The sequence below is a fragment of the Lampris incognitus genome, chromosome 8 (genome assembly GCF_029633865.1).
Source record: "Lampris incognitus isolate fLamInc1 chromosome 8, fLamInc1.hap2, whole genome shotgun sequence".
In the NCBI taxonomy this organism is placed as follows: Eukaryota; Metazoa; Chordata; class Actinopteri; order Lampriformes; family Lampridae; genus Lampris; species Lampris incognitus.
In genome coordinates this window covers 43,882,875-43,903,338 of record NC_079218.1, presented here as the reverse complement: position 1 = coordinate 43,903,338, position 20,464 = coordinate 43,882,875, and the positions used below count along the sequence as shown (strand labels likewise).

The window sequence follows — 20,464 nt, the reverse complement described above, 5'->3', positions numbered from 1 at the left end:
GGGGCTGATCCGCTGTGGCGACCCCTAACGGGAGTAGCCGGAAGTACTAATAGTCTGCTTTGGGGCTCACACCTGTAGCGTAACATAATTACGATTGGCCCCAGTGCAAACCCCCCCCCCAACCGCACACTCGTGCGTACGCACACATGCACGGACACACAAACACGCCACACAATTGCAACGTCACCCCGGAGAGGCTCATCGTGCGGCTCCCATCCCGCGAACCAGCCTTTGGATCAGCACCACGAGGAGCCGCCGAAGCACCAAATTCACCAAAGCTAAATCGAACAGCCTGCCTCGGACCCAAACCACCACAGCCTGAGTTGTCCAACGATCAAACATCCCGCCACGTCCCGATAACTCGTTAGAACACAGTTGTCTATCACAGGGGACTCGCACACGGCAAGGACCCATCTCTCGTCCCTTTGGTGGGGGGGGGGGCACTCCGCATAGCGTAGGAAAAGAGCTCGAGACAAGTAAAACCAGCTGCGGGGCGGGCGCGTGTGAGACCGGCACGGTTCGGGGTCATGGAGGCCGCGACATGCGCCGCCTGGCGGATAGTCCGCGCCGCCTCGCTCCCCGTCTGAAAGAGAGCAATAGGCCGCAAGAAACCCTCCCCGCCTTCCTCAAGGGGCAGCGCTCCGGTCGCCCCATCCACAGTTCCGCCAGGAGGCCTCTCACGTTAGATACTGGCAAACATGACAAGAACCCCACGTCATCGGTAAAACATTCACAGAATTGCAAACTTGAAAACAAAAAAACAATACATGAAATCAAAACTGGAGTAAAGAGAACGACGCCCTGGCGATCCACCACGGGTATCTGATGCATTATGGTGCTTCTGCCCAGAGAACATGCCCACAAAATACTGCCACTGCAAGCAGTGTTTCCAGATACGTTTACTCCCCAGTATCCCGCCGTTAAACTGTCCCGGCAGCGACTGAGCCGCGGTTCTCCACAGCACCGCAGCTTCTACGGTGCTGATCAGGAACAGCTCATGAAAAGCCAGCTTGTGGAGTCAGTGTAAGAGTTCAGTGAAGACTACGAGCCCCGAAGAGACCGGAGGCCCCTCTAATAAAAACAACACGTTTCTTGGTGGTGACTATTGGTAGCCTTTAGAGTATGCCACACCAAGTTATGGTGACATGAAGATTTCTGCTCACTGCACTTTCTCCTTCATGTTGTTTTGCCTCAGTATTCCAGCCGGTTGCTATTCGGCGTGTGCCAAACGCCAACCTGCACATCACAGATTTGGCACAGGTCTGCGTTTACGATCCAAAACTGATGTTCCTACTTTGACAGATGTGAAGAGTGCAGGCTTAAAGGGTTTTTTTTGGGGGGATGTTTTCCCCTCTTTTTCCATTTGTCAATTGTACCAGTCCAATTACTACACTCTTCCAAGCCGTCCTGGTCGCTGCTCCACCCCCTAAGCCATGCCAGGGAGGGCTGTACACTACCACATGCCTCCTCTGGTACATGTGGAGTCGCCAGCTGCTTCCTTTCACCTGACAGTGGGGCGTTTCGCCACGGGGACGTAGCGCGCAGGAGGATCACACTATTCCCCCAGTTCCCCCTCCCCCCCGAACAGGCACCCCGACCGACCAGAGGAGGCGCTAGTGCAGTGACCAAGACGCATACCCACATCTGGCTTCCCACCCGCAGACACGGCCAGTTGTGTCTGTAGGGACGCCCGACTAAGCCGGAGGTAACACGGGGACTCGAACCGGTGATCCCCGTGTTGGTAGGCGATGGAACGGACCGCTATGCTACCCGGACGCCCAGGCTTGAAGTTTGAACTGGGCGTTGGCTACCAACATAGGAATCGCCCGTGTCTGGCAACATGTTTGGCAACCATTCGGAAGAAAATCCATCAATCATCATTTGGGGGAAAAGTGAGGTCTTAGACACTCTTGAAGAGGCTGCATGAGTCAATCTGCTCTGGCAAAACTGGCCAGCAAACAAAATCCAAAAAAAAAAAAAAAAGATAGGTCATGTCAAGTCAATTTTATTTGTAAGATAACAGGATACAAACTGACAGTCTATAGGTCCATGTCCTATTTGTAATTGTCATCAGCCATTTCAAGTTTTTTGTCATTATGGTGACCTTCTGAGTGACAATACAGTGTTATCATGACTATATAAAACACTTAGTGGCCAGATGAGAAGACCGGAGGTGATGAAGAAAGAAATATGGGGAAAAACTAAAAGCACAGAGGGGGAAACATAACAAGAAGGAAAGGGTTAGGTTGGTCCAGGCAGATACACAGGGCTGAAAGTTGTGAGCACACTCTGACGGCAGGCTGGATGGAATGGGAGTCTCCGGTGACGAAACAGTTGGATGAAAGTGCTGATGAGGTGTGATGGGAGATAACGACGGAGGGGGTTAAAGGGGGTATCCAGATAAAAATGCGAAGGTGGTAAAACAAGTAGATGTGGGTAAGGGGGGGGTGTAGTGAGGCCCTCCCCCCCCTCCCCCCCGTGTCCTATCGGTCCATTTCGTCCAAGAGGGGTGTGGCGTCTCCGGCGATGGACATGGGCGTGCTCTCGATCATGGGGCTAGGCGATGGCCGCGGGGTCATCCTTGGTGTCTTCTTGCGCCCCTCTGCTTCTTTCTCCTTAAGCCACTGCTCTGCCATCTTTCCCCAATCCACTGCAGAGCTGCTGCTGCTGGGCCTGTGGAAGTTGAGGGTGGGCAAATATTTTAGTCAAACAGGCGGCATGAGTATGGTTCACACTCATAAGCGCCATCTAGTGGTATGGAAAGAGTTCTTTCAAAGACGGAAAGATGTTTTTTTTTTTTAACATATATTAGACATGGTGGACTCCAAAATAAATCTTTATTTTAAATAATTCTAAGAAATACATGAGAATGCTGGCCAAAGTTTATTTGAAATTATTCATGTGTTGCCATTTGCCATTTCATTTACAGTAGATATTAAAGTCTACACACCCCTATTAAAATGGCGGGCTTTTGTGATGTAAAAAAATGAAACCAAGACAAATCACGTCAGAACTTTTTTCACCATTATGAATCAATCTTATAGGATGCAAAGTGAAACTGAAACCTATAAAAATAAAGTGAAAAGCAATCGGAAACATTTTAGGAAAAAAAAATACAAAACTTAAAATAACCTGGTTGCATAGGTGTGCACACCCTTTTATAATTGGGAACGTGGCTGTGTTCAGAATTAACCAATCACATTCAAACTCATGTTAAATAGTAGTTAGTACACACCAGCCATCAATTAAAGCAACTGTGATTAAGCCCAAGTTCAGCTGTGCTTGTAGGATTTTCCTGACATCTTGGTTGCATCCAACTTCAAATGTCATGGTCTACAAAAAGCTTACAAAGCATGAACGGATCTCATTGTGAAAGGTAGTGATCAGGAGAGGGGTACCAAAGAATTTCCAAGCATTAGATATGGAACACATCGCCAACAAGTGGAGAATCATCAGAAACGTCCAGCACGGGGCTGGGTCCTTGCCGAAGCGGCCTGGGTTCGAATTCGGCCCGGACCCCTTTGCTGCATGTCATCCCTTCTCTCTCCCCTGCCTTTCCGGTCTCTCTCTACTATCACTATCAAATAAAGGCGGAAAATGTCAACAAAAAAAAAGAAGCCCAGTAGAGAATGTATTTCTCCAACAGCTCAGGAAGTTCAACCTGCCTCAGGAACTGTTGATTCAGTTCTACACTGTAATAATCCAGTCTGTTCTCTGCACGTCCATCCCTGTCTGGTCTGGTTCGGATACCAAACAGGAAAGGGACAGACTACAACGGACAGTTAGGTCTGCAGAGAAAATCACTGGTGCCAACCTGCCCTCCATTCAGGACTTGTACACCTCCAGACTCAGGAAACGGGCAGGCTGCATTACTGCAGACTCATCACACCCTGGTCACAACCTGTTCCAACTCCTCCCCTCTGGTAGGCGCTACAGAGCACTGTGCCCCAAAACAACCAGACATAAAACCAGTTTCTTTCTGCGGGCTGTCATACAAATGAATGCTTAACACTGTCAAATAAATCCAACCATGTTGTATATACTGTATTGTACATGGTACGTATACTGGTACACTCTGTCATGTCCATCTACCTCAGGCATGTATGTAAGTAACCTGCGAACATTGTTTTCAGCATCTGGTATATTCTCTGCACCACTGCACTTTATCACCTCTTATTTCGCCTATATATAGTCAACCCATGTGTATATATCTGAAGACTGCTGTCAAAGAAGGTTGAATCAGTTCATCTGGATGCAGCGTTTATTGACAGAAACATTTCATCCCTCAACTAAGCGACCTCTTCAGTCTAAAGTGGCTGCAGGTGTCCCCACCCTTATAAACAATACAGTGGTATAACAACCGAAACCAACGACCAGTTTCATATGCAAATATGGGCGTGACCATAAACCAGAGTTTCAATGGCCATGTGTATTCTAGTTAATGGTCACACTTGCATATGAAACTGGTCGTTGGTTTCGGTTGTTATACCACTGTATTGTTTATAAGGGTGGGGACACCTGCAGTCACTTTAGACCGAAGAGGTCGCTTAGTTGAGGGATGAAATGTTTCTGTCAATAAACGCTGCATCCAGATGAACTGATTCAACTTTATTTGATTTTCTTATCTGGATTATTGAGCATGGATCAAGACATGAAGCTTGTTGTGTTGTTATTCTTTGTTAAGTACACTGTACCATGAAACTGGAGTCAAATTCCATGTATGTGCAAACCTACATGGCCTATAAACATGACTGTGATTCTGAGAAAACATTGGTACCACAGTGACATTACCAAGAACAGGATGTGCCTCCAACATTTATGAGAAGACGCGGAGAAAACTGGTCAGGGAGGCTGTCAAAAGGCCGACGGCAACATTAAAGGAGCTGCAGGAATTTCTGGCAAGTACTGGTTGTTCCCTACATGTGACAACCATCTCCTGTATTCTTCATATGTTTAGGCTATGGGGTAGAATGGCAAGACGTACGCCTCTTCACAAGAAAAAAATAAAAAAATAAAACATCCAAGCCCGGCTATATTCTGCAAAAAGATGCGTCCAGTCTCCCAAAAGCATGTGGAATAATGTGTTATGGTCTGATGAGACCACGATTGAACTTTTTGGCCATAATTCCAAAAGGTATGTTTGGATAAAAACAACACAGCACATCACCAAAAGAAGACCACATGCACAGTGCAGCATGGTGGTGGTACCATCATGCTTGGGGGCTGCTTTTCTTCAGCCTGAACCGGGGCTTTAGTGTGAGGGAATTGTAAATAGCTCCAAACACCAGTCGGTTTTGGTGCAAAACCTTCAGGCGTCTCCTAGAAAACTGAATGTGAACAGGAATTTCCCCTTTCAGCACAACGACAGCCCAAAGCATACATTCATATCAACACGAAAAGAAGATCAGTGTTTTGGAAAGGCCCAGACCTGAATCCAACTGAAAATCTGTGGGTGACCTGAAGAGGGGTGTGCACAGGGGATGCCCTTGCAATCTGACAGATCTAGAACGTTTTTGCCCTGTGATGGTCTGGCGGCCTGTCCAGGGTGTCTCCCCGCCTGCCGCCCAATGACTGCTGGGATAGGCTCCAGCATCCCCGCGACCCTGAGAGCAGGATAAGCGGTTTGGATATTGGATGGATGAATGAATGGATAGAACGTTTTTGCAAGGAAGAGCGGGAAAATGTTGCCAAGTCAAGACGTATTGATAGGACTCTTATCCACAAAAACTGAGTTCTGTAATAAAATCAACAGGTGCTTCAACAAAGTATTAGTTTAAGAGCATGCACTCTTATGCAGCTTATTCTAAGTTTTTTTTCCCCTAAAAGTTTTGTTTGTTTTTCACTTTACTTTTATAGGTTGCAGTTTCACATTATTGGTGGAAAAAGTTCTGACATGAATCATCTTGGTTTAATTTCTTTACACCACAGAAACCTGCCATTTTATTATGGGTGTGTAGACTTTTTATATCTACGGTATGTTAGTTATTATAGTAGACTGTTGTAACTTGGTGTTTGTCTGTTGCTGCCTACCTTGGCCAGGGTACTCTTGTAAAAGAGATTTTTATTCTCAATGAGTTTATTCCCTGGTTAAAAGAAGGTTGAATAAAAAATGTAAAGTAGCTGTTAAGCCATAAGAGAATTCATGGCTTGTTTTCATCATCATTCACTAGTTCGTGAATTTGTTGGGGATCCTAGGTTGGTATGGTTGTCATTCGATCATACTGTAAAAAACTCTAATGTGCCATGCTCAAACTGAAAATTAAAGTAAAACGATAAGTCTGCACATTGTCATGCTTCCATTTAGTATTTTAATCTTACCTTTGTTACCTTCAACCTACATGCTCTTCGTCAAACATTATGTCAGACATTAGGGCATTTTACATAGCCTTTTCGTTGTGTCATTGATCCACCTTGCCACTCTGTGTAAAAAGTATGAACCCATAATGGGGGGGCATTGTTGTTAAGCCAGCAGTGGAGGTAGTCACAGCGCCGAATCTGTGTAAAAGGGACTGCCGGCAAGATGGGACTGCTGACACTGCTGTGTTACACAGCATGACACCTATGCTTCTGGAATACCGGCATGCTATGTAAAATCACACACTGCAGTGCCTCTGAGCCGCTTTTGCTTGGTTCAGTGTAAAAAACAAAAACAAAAAACAAAGACAGCGTAAAGACAGTTCTTCATAACGGTAGTATTGTGGGATCTTTGTGTAAAAATGCCTATTGTTAATATCTAGGTTCAAACTATATGCTCTTTTTGTCAGACATTAACAATGTCTGACGGAAAGATGTCTTGATGCATGCTCAATAATCCAGGTAAGAAGATCAAAGAAGGTTGAATCAGTTCATCTGGATACAATGTTCACTGACAGATACGTTTCATCACTCACCAGTGATGAAACTGAGAGAGGGCAATTTAACATATGTAGGTCGCTTGCTTGTAATCGTTGACAACAGATCAGCTATACTATGTTTACATTGTCTGAATGGATGCCTGAGGGCTCATGTTTAGCATGTGAAAGCCCTTTGAGTGTCATGGGAGGTGGTCCTGGAGGGTCCTAGCAGAAGACAGGATGAGGGAGAGACTCTTAAGTACGCACCACTGTGGTAGAAGCTACCTCCGCGTCATGACTTAAGAGTCTGAGTACATATTGTAATCGAAACAATGGGCATTGTTCTACTGCATGGTATAAAGAGGGCGCGCTCTGATCGGGGCACACACAAGCGTCTGAACTTGTGTGTCTGTTCACTGAACATATACTAAAATCAGGTGACAATACTGTAAGAGATTTTTGTCTCGCTCCTCATTTAAGTCGAATTAAATAATTGCCACATCAGAAACGTATCTGTCAATAAACGCTGTATCCAGATGAACTGATTCAACCTTCTTTGATTTGACAAAAAGAACATATAACTTGAATGCAACAAAGGTGAGCATAAGATACTAAATTGAAGTATATAACAACGTGGGCACAATTAAAAAAAATTTTTTTTTAAACTTTTGTCGTATTTTCAGTCTTGCACCTGTGATTGAATTTTTTTCCTGGATGTGTGCACCCTTTGACAACTTTCATACTGAAAATTAAGAGATGGTCATAGAGATACAGACAAAATTAATTTCATTCGGCACAATTTGAATGCCTCGATGTATATCACTGTCTTGGGATCGGTTTTTAGACCACACATCAATGAGATGTCGAACATATTCAATGCCTACGTACTTTGGCTGCTGTGGGGTACGTCCTCGGGACGAGATGGAGGAGGGTGTGCCGGACGAGTGAGCGTTGTGTCCGCTGTGGTGGCCGTGGTGTGACGAGGGTGCTCCGTGCGAGTGGGCGTGTCCATGCGAGTGGGAGGACTGCGGAGTGGAGCCAGGGTACTGCGGTGTGCCCAGGGCCTGCTGGCTGGGTGTGGTGTAGGAGTAGCTGGGCGTCATCATTGGTGTCGCTATGGGCTGCTGGGGCGTGGCAAAAACCTGTGTGGAAAGGAAGCAATCTTAGTGAGGAAACTTGGTCCATTCTTTATATCTAAAATAAAATCTGCTGTTACCTCGGAAAGTGATTTCCCAAATTATAGGAGGTGATGTAATCCTGTACCACTTGTGCTATTTCAGGTGAGAAACATGGCTAGGACATTAAAGGATAAAGCAGGCAGGTCCATTGGGATTATGGAGACAGCATATCCCACGATATTTCAACAGTTCTCACAGCTTTATTTTTTTGCCCTAGTGTTGTGGCAGAAAGCAGTATAAAGTATGGATCGATTTGAGAAATACTACACTGGCGTGGTGTGTGCTTTCAATAGCATTATTCTGCAATGATAATGTTACTGACAAACCAGAAGAGTGCACTCAAAGTGCAGATCCCCGCCAGCTGTATCTCCCCTTCTCCAGTGCTCAGACGTGGCGACAAACCAACCCATTTCTTTGCCTCCTGGGAGAAGGGAAAATACGGAGCCACTGCCTGCTTATCTGCCCTTCTCCGGTGCTCAGACTTAGGCAAAAAAACAGCTAAGGAGGCAGTACTCAATATTAGTATAAAACAGGTTTTTCAAAGGTTTTGAATCACTGAAAACACAAGAGGTCCTTGATCATACAGTCATAACTGTGCACAAAGATTATTAGGCCGACAGGCCCAGTAGTATGCGAGATTAGGTGCGGACAAACATGACCAAAGCTACTGCCTGGCGGGGATATCTCCAGCAATTTTTAAGTCTGCAGATTTATTTTCATAATGAACTGACATGAAGAGAAACCAATAGCTGCCTGAAAGGTAGGAAAAACACATTAAAAAGTAAAAACACATTCAAAATCTAAAAAAAACTATGGTATGCTTTGGAAAATTATCGGCGGCAACGTATGATATTCATAATAAACAGGCTTAAAAGACACAAACTACCGGTCTGGTCTCTGAACAGCAATGGCAGAGGAAAGCAAACCCCACTACGATGTTATAAGCCATAACTTTTATTCCTAATTTTCATTCTGAAGCTGTTATTTTCACCAAGTCCACTTCTGAGAAAATTTGTGGTGAGAAATAAACAATGTAGATTTCCAATATTTGCCCTTTTTAGAAAAACAATGCCAATTTAAACATTTGCTCAACCATTTTGGAGCTAGGAAGCCCCGCCAAAGCAAGTCCCTCTCTTCTCAAACTGTAAACTGGGTTTTCTGTGTGCTGGGATCTGTCTAGTTTTAACTCCCAAATTCAACTTACATAGCACAAACTACTCAAGAAGATGTGCTTGTACTACAATCATCACTGTAATGAGACCACCACTCACATGGTAGGCAGAGGAACTGCCTCCTCCTCCCCCAGTGCTGCCACCGTATCCATACTGGCTTGAGCCCCACTGTGCTGGCGTAGTGTTGGGGTTCTGGCCCTGGCCCGTGACTGCCGCAATGGCGTTGAACATCTGTGAGGTCATGGTGCGTGGGAGAGAATTGACTGCACGTGTCAGATCTGGATTGGAGACAGGAAATCAGACAAGGAAATGGGAACAGCGAGACAGAGTGAGACAGAGCATCTTGGAACACAGGGCTCAAAGAATCGAGTGTTGATGATGCAACGGTGGTAGTAGTGTGTGTGAGTGCAACTGTGGGACCATCACTCACCTGCGATGTTGATGTTGGCCGGGGTGGCGTTGAGAGACGCAGGTGTCCTTGTTCTGCTGCTGTTGGTGGGTGTGACACCTTTGACAGAAAATATGAAAGTTAGACAAATCCACATGGGGTTTGCTTGAAGACAACTCACATCATAAAACTGTCACGAGATTGATCAAGAGAGCACAGCACAGTTTATGTACCAGGTACAGGTTCTTGGTAGTGGTCCTTGAACCAACGGAACAGTCCGTTCACCGTAGGAAATATCTGAGAACGGTAGCGGAAACCATCTGGGGTGATGGTCACATATTCGACCCTATGGAAGACAATTTTAGAAATTGCGTTTACATTAATTATTTTTAAGTGAGTCCATTTGTCAATCTGTCAACAAACCTCTTCCAAGAAAACAGTTAGTGTGGCGGTTATGCAGCAGAATGGTGCATTATGCAAATAAGGTTTTGGCATTGATATAAACTTACATAAGCCAATGGTTTACATAATCTGGCTTTGCTATAACTGTCCTTGGACCATACTTCTTATCTATTCATATAGCCAAATAAATTATGATCCCTCAGTATACGATTATTTTTGCATTGAACATAATAAAGTACCTTTGGTTGAAACATGCTCAGAATTAAAGTAAAAATCACAATATTGGTTTTTACATTTTGTTAAATGAACTTCTTCGATTGGGATAGTACAGCATGTTTTAACTTAGACTGAGGGCATACAATGCAGGTTGACTGTAAAATAGCATGTTGGCCTCAGGATGAATGTGAGTGCAGACAGTGGTATTTATATGAAAATGAATAACACTCCATTTTATTGCAAACTCCACTGTAAAAGGTATGGTCAGCGACCCTTATGAAGTTGAAGACATTTCCACTCACCGTGCTTTTCCACGAGGCTGGTAGCCCAGTATGAACTTCCCTGGTAGATCTTTGCAAGCCGAAATAAAGTAAGGAATGAACGTAGGCTTCTCTCTCTTTGTCCTGACTAACAACTCCTCCATTTTCTATGTGAGTGCAAAAGAGAGAAAGAGTGAGCGAGAGCAACAGACTCATCTTATTTGCAAAGAAAAGTATGCATAATGAATATATTAGGGCTGAAATAATGCGTCAACATCGACAACACAATTTGATCGATTTACACATTCTGCATTGTTACATTGCTTTTTTTTTATAGGTCAGGCTTCCCCACATAATGATGATACACTAGATTTTTATGATGGATCATTTGAGAAAAATATTTGAATGGTCAAAAGTAATTGCATAAGTTGTCTGTATGATTATTACCATTTTTTTGATGAATTCAAATTAAAAAAAAAAAACTCAATAGTTGCAGTCCTAAAATAAATGATATCTCAAGGATACTAAAACACTTTTTTACAAAGGCATTAGACAAAATTTGTGTTTACCTTCCTGTCTCCTCCATTACACTCCTGGAAGTACTTATGTCCAAGTAGGTCCCGGGCAAATGATGCCATGGGCTGAATGTACCGAGCAGAGATCTCGTCCAGATCTTCAAACTCCTGCAGAGAATCAACGTGTCTCTTGACAAATGCAATGGCCGACAGGGTTTTCAAACAACGGTTAAGAGCTTGACAGATTTTGAGTAAAAAGCAAGCAAACACGAAGAAAGAGCTTACTTCGTTGTTGATCCAGAGGGTGTGTCCTAAACTGAAGACATTCTCTTTACCCTCCTCTCTCACATCCACATGCTGGTAAATGCCATCAGCCACCTATAAAACAAAACAGGATTAGTCCGGATTAGACTGGAATACCTGGAGTAGATTGATCAATCTACTTTTCAGTGCATGCATTCATAAACAGACTGACTGATATAACTCACTAATAATCCAAATTCATGCCCAAGTATGTAAATATGTCTATTCCATTATGTCAACACAAGCTTTGAGTGTACTGTATTTATGATTGGTCTACTGTCATAGGGCATGACCTGACCAAACTTAACATGAGGAACTGTTACGTTTAGTCTTGCTTTTAATGTGTAAATCCTGTATTGTCTGTGGTGTCATGTGTGACAGCTAACCAAGTCCAAGGCCTTGAACAGCTGACTGTTTTTCACAGTACTTAAACAACCATCACTCAACAGAAATGAGCAATGAGTGACATTTAGTGCTTATGCTGTGGCGAAGGGTTCTGTCATGTCTGTGGAAATGACACTCTATCCAACACAGTGGCAATTTTGACCTTCCTGTCTGGCTATTACTGACGAGAATATTGTGATGGTGTCTGTGACATCACAAAGTCAGGGGAGACTTGGGGTGCAATGGTACGCAAAAGTCACAGTTCGGTATGTACCTTGGTTTTGAAGTCACGGTTCGGTACGTTTTCGGTACAGTGAAAAAAAAAAAAGCCATGAAAAACACGAAATTTCTTTTCATCTATTATGAATTTAACTTGTAAACATAAAAACTTGTACATAACTGTAAACACTGCCAAACTGCCCATCATTTCCTGAACACATAAGGAATGCACATAAAGGCACATACCTTTTGTTCTTAAAAAAAACATATCTACATCTGGGTATTTAAAAAAAATGAGAGGGACCATTGTAACAGGGCTCAATCACTTTCAGAATGTGTTTAAGACCTGTATTATGTACAACTGAGTATGGTCTCAGAGCCGATGAGATAAAAACACCTATGGTGTTGTTATTGCTTTTGCCTGGTCTGAATTAGCAGGGAGAGGTTGCTTAAATGCCATGGGGGGGCAGTGTTTGCACTCCACTTGGTTTTTTTCTTGTACGTGATATTCACATGCACACTGAACCAAATGTCCTGTACCTAACGGTAAGGTACAAATATGTGTACCGTTACACCCCTAGGGGAGACTGAGGAGTGTTGAGCAACAGCTCAGTGCCAACATATAAATGAACAATTACTTTACTGGGTAAACGTACAGGAGAACTTTTTGATCCACGGAGCTATTCCTTTTACCCCACCTCTCAAGTTCAGTCTCAATTATTATTCTACTTCTTCACGCCTCTGTTAGCATCTGACCTTCCAGGTGACGGTGAGGTGGTTCTCTCCTTTGCTGCTTGGCCTAATGACCAGGTCTCCCTGGTCCAGGGACTCCATCATCTTCTCTGCCTGCTTGAAGCTGATGTTGTGGAAGTTGGGGTGGGCGATGACACGCTTTATATAGGCTGAAGGGAGGGAAGGTGGAAAAAAGAGAGGGGGCATCTTTTCAGTTTTACCTTATTGGGCTTAAAATAATTCCGACGATTAACTCTCTCTCTTGGAAAAATAGAAATGACCTCATGTTTATCAATAAACGTCTCAAAACACATAAAGCATGTCTCATTTTTTTGCAAATGTTGGGGGGATAAATAGTTGAATAATGATTCACTGATCCAATTTGTCTGGTCTGTTGTGGTGATTTATTCTTAGTGTTTAAAAGTTAGGTCGTCATCTTTACCTCTGGTTTGTTTATGTTGGGAGTGGCTGAATCTATTGACCAACTGTTTTCTTTGACTGCTTTATTCCTGAAAAGTCAAAACTCAACAGAGCCATTTAAAAAAGAAGACAGTTATACTGACGTGTTCTCTGCTGTTTCTTTTTGAGCTCCTCCTCTTGTTTTTGGTCCTCCGTCTCTGTGTCAAAGTCATAATAGGTGTCTTTGGGCAACTTCCACTCGTTGCCCTTGTCCATCAAGTCTGAGGTGCGGCAGGTCAAGTCCACGCTGAACTTCTCAATGTCAATCTTCATTATACGACAATGCACTGTCATGCCCACCTGCGTGGGGAGAAAAACAAAACAGACAGAGGAAATCATAGTGGGGAGAGAGACAGAGCGAGAGAGAGAGTTAACTTAGACAAATCCTGGATTAGTATAACTTACAAAGATCATTTACTTTTAAATCAACTAAATGTCAGCCATAAGAATGAGATATTAAATTTCGTCTGTATATCTGCATGTTGATACAGTCTTTAGGTGAACTGATGTATCACACTAGAGAAAGGAATGAAATGAAAATACACATTTTCAAATACATGCAAGTGAGACAAAACCATCCAGAGGCTTATTAAAAAAATCCTGTGCTTTGACAGAATCAAAACATAAAAAGCATACCAGAATTTAACTAAGAACAAATCACAGCAATGAAGAAAGTACAGCAGCAGTGGGCGGTGTGTGTGTGTGTGTGTGCACGTGTCTCACCTTTACCCTCTCTTCAGGGTGCTTGACCACCTTGTCACTGAGGAACTTGGTGGGAATGAATCCTTGGACGCCGTTATCTAACCGGGTCCGTACCCCAATGGCCTGACCTGGACATGAGCCGCTGTCAAAGTGGTTCCACACCTGCAGAAAGGGACGCGGCAGAGGTTGGGGGTGTGGATAAACAAGAGGGCAGAATGCAATGGGGGAGACGGTTTGCAAACGTCGTTCTGTCCACTGTAGCCTTGTGATAACATCGGTGGCAAGTTTATAGAAAGAAATGTCGGGCATCTTGTACCTCGCTGAGCTCAGGAAAATTGTCCTGCTGGCAGAAGGGGCACTGCCACAGCCCCGTGGTGTCGTTGCGGATAGCCTGGTCATAGCTCTCACCCTGGGGCCGCCGGTGGGCAATGCCCGTTACTGCGCTGGTGATTAACTTACCTATAGGCAAGTGGTGGGGGGGAAAAAAATAAAGCAAAACAAAACCACAGTGAGCGTTGCTGGAACAGCAGAAAAGGACTGAAACTCTACACGGTCACCTTCTTTCATATGTGGTGTTCATATTAGATGGGGTCTTCGCTGACAACCTGCTGAGGACTGTAGCCTGAAATAACTTCAGGCGCTGCTGCGCTAAACACTATTACTAAAGCAGGGCTTTGCCAAGTGGAAAATCCCTAATAATGGCAGTAATTTTACATCCTGAATCATGATCAAAAATGTCTGTTGCAGGCCAATTTACAGTGGAAATGTAACTAATTTTATGACTATCATGTTGATTTGTGGCACTGTCCAGCTAAAGTATTTTGAATTGTGCACATATGCTACTTACACTTGACATGACATGCACACATGGTATATGATTACTAATCAGGGCTGTAAGACACCTTTAAGTTGATATACACATACATCAGTGAATTGCTGACTCTGTTGTGAGTTGCACTGTATAAAAGCACTTGCTAAACAAGAAAATCCTGTTTCCTTGCATCAGTAGGGAGTCTCAATTTTGCAAAATCAATAAGTACATCACTGTGACAACTGGATTCCCTGGTGGCTGGGTGTCAGAAATTTGATTGCCGCTGTATTATTCCTAACTTAAATTCGCATATTTTAAATGTGTGCATATGGTTGAAAGTACCGATGTAGAAGGTCTCCGGTGTCTCCTTCGTGAGCAGGTTGAAGACCTCCTCAGTGTTGGGGACTCTGTAGGGCACTCTCAGGTCTTTGTACCTGCAGCTCAGCTCAGCACGGATATCATATAAAGTGATACCCTTGTTACCATAACCCTAAAGGGACAGACGTGGATGAAGCATTGGTTAGTGACGAGAAACGATCTTTGGCTTCAAGGCTCTTTTTAAAACTTCAGTGGAAGAAAATGTGAAAACACACTGCAGCAACTCAGATGCCTGGTTGTCGGTGACATAAAGAGAGCCTGTTCCAAACAACAAAAAACAACCACATCCCAAATCTACACTACTTTCGCTGGATGCAGTCACGATCTAAAGCGTATGATGTGTTTTCTGCTGCCAAGGTATACTAACTTAACACCCAAGAAAGTACAGTTAATCAGACCGATTGTAGTGCAGAAGGTGGTTCCCAATTCCGGTACGCAGATGCCACCGGTACTTGCTGGTTTTCTATTTTGTCAAGTAGCTATTTACATGAATCACCTTTTGTCAAGTCTAAAAATGTCCTGGATATATCCAGATGCATTAAAAAATGCAGCCATTGCCCTTTCCTTGACCTCACTTGAAAACTTCACACAGGCCAGAACATCATTTTCTATGCAGTGTCATGAAGACGATGGATGATGCTGTTCAACAGGAAAAACTACAAATTCACAAAGCTCTTCAACACGGAGCACTCACACTCCGTATTACTGCCTATTTAGTCTTGAAGCAATCAAAAGCAGTCTCTCCAGTTTTTTGGCAATCCTGATACTGCTGAACTGAATGAAGTGACTCGAAGATACATCCTAGGATGCACTGGGACACATCATCAGTGATGTTTCCTGAGGTCCTCGGGTGTTTCAGGTCTTTCAACATCATACACCCTCTCTCAGGCGACCCAGCCAGGGGTGTATCAGGCCCTTGCTTGTGTCCCAGCAGCATTGGCTGACAGACCACTCCTTCTGATCCAAAGCCATATGGAGGCCCTCTCTGCAGCCTCCATGGAGGACTAGATGGCTTTCCTTTTAGCAGCCTCAGTGATGCCAAGTAGAGTGTAGACCTTGTACAGTGAGTGGCCAGCAAAGCCTCTACACCCCACTTCAATGGGCTCACAACGCGCCTTCCTGCCTCTCCTCCGGCACTGATCCACCAGCTTCTGGTACTTGGTTTGCTTCTGCTCATTTGCCTCCTCCATCCAGTCCTCCCAGGGAACCGTCAGCTCTACAAGGAGCACCTGTTTTGAAGAGGCTGATGATAGCACAATGTCTGGCCTCAACGAAGTTGTCGTAACGTGGTCTGGGAACCTGAGTTGCCCCCCAAGTTGACTCGCAGCTCCCAGTCTGACGCAGAGGTGAGGAGACCGGCTGCTGATCTGGGCTGTGACTGAGGCTGCTCACCATCAGACACGTCTTAGGGAAATTAGACATCCTTTTCTATGCGGTGTCATGAAGACAATGGATGATGCTGTGACATGATGATACTGTGACAATGAACAATAAATCGGTTTTACCATCTTATATAAAAGACTCAGTGAAGCAATGTCCTCCCATTTCACAATGAAGGAGGAGGTAAATTGTTTTTACCACCATTGTCAGACATAATTACCACATAAACACAACATAGACAGTGGTCTTATGGAAAGGGAGAAGGTCCGTTCTTGTTTGATTAAAATAAAAAAACGTATTCTATGCATGATGTATGTATTCGTTTGTATTTAAAACCCTATTCCAATTGGATCATGAGAGATTGACACTGTTTTAGTGTATTTTGTCCTGATTGGTCGTTTGGACTTATTTGCCTATGAAGCCGCATCTTGAGGTTTAGATGCATAGCCTATTTATTTATCAATGTGAAATACGTTCCAAATGTGTACTACGCCCCCAGGCATATATCTTCATAGATAGCTCAGTTAACCCAACACTTCACTGTCCAATACAACCTTTTTTTTCCCACATTTTGTGACTATGTTAAACAATTAAAGATGGTGACAAATGGGAAGAAAATAGCAAAATCCACTGCACAATTATGTACATTTCTAGTGCATGATTCTCAGATATCCTAAAGTCATCACTATAAAGCCTACGACAGCAGCAAATCAGCCAAAACAGCATATCCTTTCCTTCCTCATTGTGTATCAGCGCCATCAGTTGCCCATTAACAACCAATACTTGTGTCCTTTCTCTGCTACACCAGTGTTTGAACTTTCCTTTCCTGACGATTATCCTTCGCAATTTATCAGAAACCTTAAACAAACGTTGAAATTCCAATGGACTGTGGCCTAGAAATCAAATCTTTCCTTCTGCGAACATTGGTCCCATGTTTCCTTGCGAGAAGGAAGTCGGAAAGGTGCTATGAGACTCTTTCATGGATGGCTGGAATAACTGACACAAGATTTGTTCATAATGAACTACATGACACAGTAGAAAACCAGCAGTACTGGTAGTCCCTGAGGAGCAGAACATGATGTAAGGGGAACCAGTGTTACTGTCGGTGCACGGCAGGCACACTGACCTGTCTCTCCAGCTCTTCGGCAAAAGCATCCAAATCCAGATCTTTGAGGCGCTCCGGGTTTTCCAGGATCTCTTCAAGCGCTCCGGCTGGATTGGCGTCTTCTGCCGACTCGTCATACTCCAGGGCATCCACCGCCATTTTCCGGGCCCATTCGTATGTCTCAGGGTGCACACGGGACCCATCCAGGACCTCGATGTAGGAGTCTGTGCTGTGGAGAGAACGTGTAGAGGAGAGTTAAATGACTGGTGATGATTTGGTATAACCTCATGATGGATCAGAGGAGAAAACACAAACAAATGTTCACACAGGGGAAAAAAATGTTAACATTACAAAGAAGAAAAGCAAAGGAGAGAGAAAAACCCACACCAGGTGGATACACTTTTCCCCTGCTTACTGATTCCAATCAAAACCTTGATGCATTACCAGCCAAAAAAAGTTAATATCCATTCTTTTATCTGAGAAAAAAAGAAAAAGAAAAAAGAAAAAAAGAGTATTTGCGCAATACAAAGACCAGGAATGAGCCTCTAGGTAGAACTTTGAAGTCCCAGACATTCATTCACAGACCAGGGGTGGGCAATAATTCAATATTATCGTTTATTGTCTAATGTGGTAATGTGTTTGGATGAAATTCAGATACTGTCATATCATGAATTTTGTTGTCTAAATTATTGATAATGAGAATCACATAACATTTTTAACAAAAGGAGGTTTGAAATACTTGAAGGGAGTTTTCTTTGATACAGCTTTGGTTTGATATTGTACTTTATATCACGAAACAGTCCAATGTGATTAACTTCAATTGGATTATTAAACATGATATTTTTGCAGATGTAAGCAGATACGATATGATATTGTGAAAAGTCCTGAATATCATGGTTATTGTTCCATATCACCCATATCTATCACAAACCTGTCACCCAGCGAGGTGGTATCAATCTTGATGAAACCAGCACAGTTGATGAAGACCTTGGGCCCCATGTGGCACATGGTGACCAGCTGGGTCCTGTTTTCCAGACGGGTATTGTTCTGCTTCAGGATCTTTAGAAATACAAGAAAAAAAATGCATTTGATTCTAATTGTGAAATTGCTACAATATCAGATTTAAGCAGGTACCACCCACACACCCACAGACACACACACACACACCTTGAGAAGGTGGGAGCCCTTCCTGGGGCCCAGACCGCAGACATATTGGACCAGGCTCTGGGTATATGGGTGGGCGATGGCCCTGTTCACATCCACTCCAACTTCATTGACCCGATTGATGAATTCACAGTACAGAGCATTGAGCAGGTCCTCCTTTACTACTTGCTCCTGAGAAGTCATATGTTTAGATGGTTACAGTAAGTTACAGAAGAAGAAAGAAGAAAGCCACTTTATTTTGTCATTGTACCTTACGATGAAATTTGTTTTCTGCATATAACCCATCCTATTGTATAGGAGCAGTGGGCAGCTGCAGTAACCGGGGACCAACTCCTGTTCTTCTTTCCATTGCCTTGCTCAGGGGCACAGACAGGAGTATTATTAACCCTAACATGCATGTCTTTTTGAGGATGGGAGGAAATCGGAGCACCCGCAGGAAACCCACACAGACACAGGGAGAACATGCAAACGCCACACAGTAAGGAACTGGGACGGCCAGGGGTTCAAACCCAGGACCTTCTTGCTGTGAGGCAACAGTGCTAACCGCTGGGCCACTGTACCGCCCCTAGAAGGCTATTCAGTGACATAACGACCTCTGTCAGGGCCTCCAAAATGAGTGATTGTGACAGCCTCTCTCTACCCTATTTAGAAGAACATCATTTCTCATAAAAAAGAAAAAGAAAATTATCAACATCACATAATACCAATTTTTTAATATGGGCTAATTTGGGAGGAAAAAAAACATAGCGAGTGATCAGGATCACAAACAGTAAGGAAATGATTATATTTCATCAGAATTGAAATAGGTGAACAAAAAAAGAAAAAAATTGATATCTTGCGGGGGAAAAAAAACATAACTATGGGCATTAGAGAAAGTTGAATCAGTTCATCGTATTTTTATTGACAGATATGTTTCATCACTCGTCAAAATTACCTCTTCAGTCTAAACTGACTGCAGGTATCCCCACCCTTATAAACAATACAGCGGCATAATGACCGAAACCAATCATCAGTTTCTTATGCAAATAGGCGTGACCATTAATTAGAGTTACAGTGGCCATGTGCACTATTCACAGAGAATATGGGAATGTTTGCAATCACAGCATTGTAAGATGGTGACAGATGTACTCTTAGCACCCCCCCCACCCCCTGCTTCAGAGATGGTCGTTCCCTCTTCATATAGATGGCCTCTTGGACTCCCCGTTCAAACCAGTGTTCCTCCCTATCAAGGATGTGCACATCCTCATCCTTGAAAGAGTGGCCACTGGCCTGTAGATGGTGTAGACTGTAGAGTCCTGGCCTGACTTGTTAGCTCTCCTGTGTTGTGCCATCCTCTTGGCCAGCGTCTGTTTAGTTTCCCCAATGTACAAGTCACAGCAATTCTTACACATGGCCATTGTAACTCTAGTGAATGGTCATGCCTATTTGCATATGAAACTAACCGTTGGTTTCGGTCATTACGCTTTTTTTTTGTTTTTTTTGATATACTTTAATGATCCCCGTAGGAAAATTACGCTCTGCATTTAACCCATCCTAGCTGTGTAGCTAGGAGCAGTGGGCAGCCACCATGCAGCACCCGGGGACCAACTCCAGTTCATCTTGCCATGTCTCAGTCAAGGGCACAGACAGGAGTATTAACTCTAACATGCATGTCTTTTGGATTGTTTATAAGGGTGGGATACCTGGAGTCAGTTTAGACTGAAGAGGTCACTTAGACGAGTGATGAAACGAATCTGTCAATAAAAGTTGTATCCAGATGAACTGATTCAACTTTCTTTGATTTTCTTACCTGGATGACTGAGCATGCATCAAGACAAAACTATGTGCAGTTATGACACTTTAGAGCAAAATATGTCAAACTGG

General features: G+C 43.6%; 1 protein-coding gene across 2 annotated transcripts in view; it reads right to left on the bottom strand.

Moving 5' to 3' along the window:
- Window positions 1–1,608: 1,608 nt before the first annotated feature.
- Window positions 1,609–20,464, bottom strand: part of supt6h (SPT6 homolog, histone chaperone and transcription elongation factor) — a 44,524-nt gene continuing 25,668 nt past the window's right edge. For both annotated transcript variants that reach the window (XM_056284620.1, XM_056284621.1), the window contains exons 23-38: window positions 18,605–18,772; window positions 18,369–18,496; window positions 17,459–17,666; window positions 14,917–15,064; window positions 14,080–14,222; window positions 13,785–13,925; window positions 13,166–13,361; window positions 12,627–12,772; window positions 11,250–11,342; window positions 11,019–11,132; window positions 10,492–10,616; window positions 9,805–9,917; window positions 9,614–9,691; window positions 9,283–9,461; window positions 7,722–7,975; window positions 1,609–2,673 (exon numbers count right to left, since the gene is read on the bottom strand). In XM_056284620.1, the coding sequence (XP_056140595.1) occupies window positions 2,484–2,673; window positions 7,722–7,975; window positions 9,283–9,461; window positions 9,614–9,691; window positions 9,805–9,917; window positions 10,492–10,616; window positions 11,019–11,132; window positions 11,250–11,342; window positions 12,627–12,772; window positions 13,166–13,361; window positions 13,785–13,925; window positions 14,080–14,222; window positions 14,917–15,064; window positions 17,459–17,666; window positions 18,369–18,496; window positions 18,605–18,772 (2,424 nt within the window). In that variant the 3' untranslated portion in view covers window positions 1,609–2,483. The remainder of the gene's footprint in view (window positions 2,674–7,721; window positions 7,976–9,282; window positions 9,462–9,613; window positions 9,692–9,804; window positions 9,918–10,491; window positions 10,617–11,018; window positions 11,133–11,249; window positions 11,343–12,626; window positions 12,773–13,165; window positions 13,362–13,784; window positions 13,926–14,079; window positions 14,223–14,916; window positions 15,065–17,458; window positions 17,667–18,368; window positions 18,497–18,604; window positions 18,773–20,464) is intronic.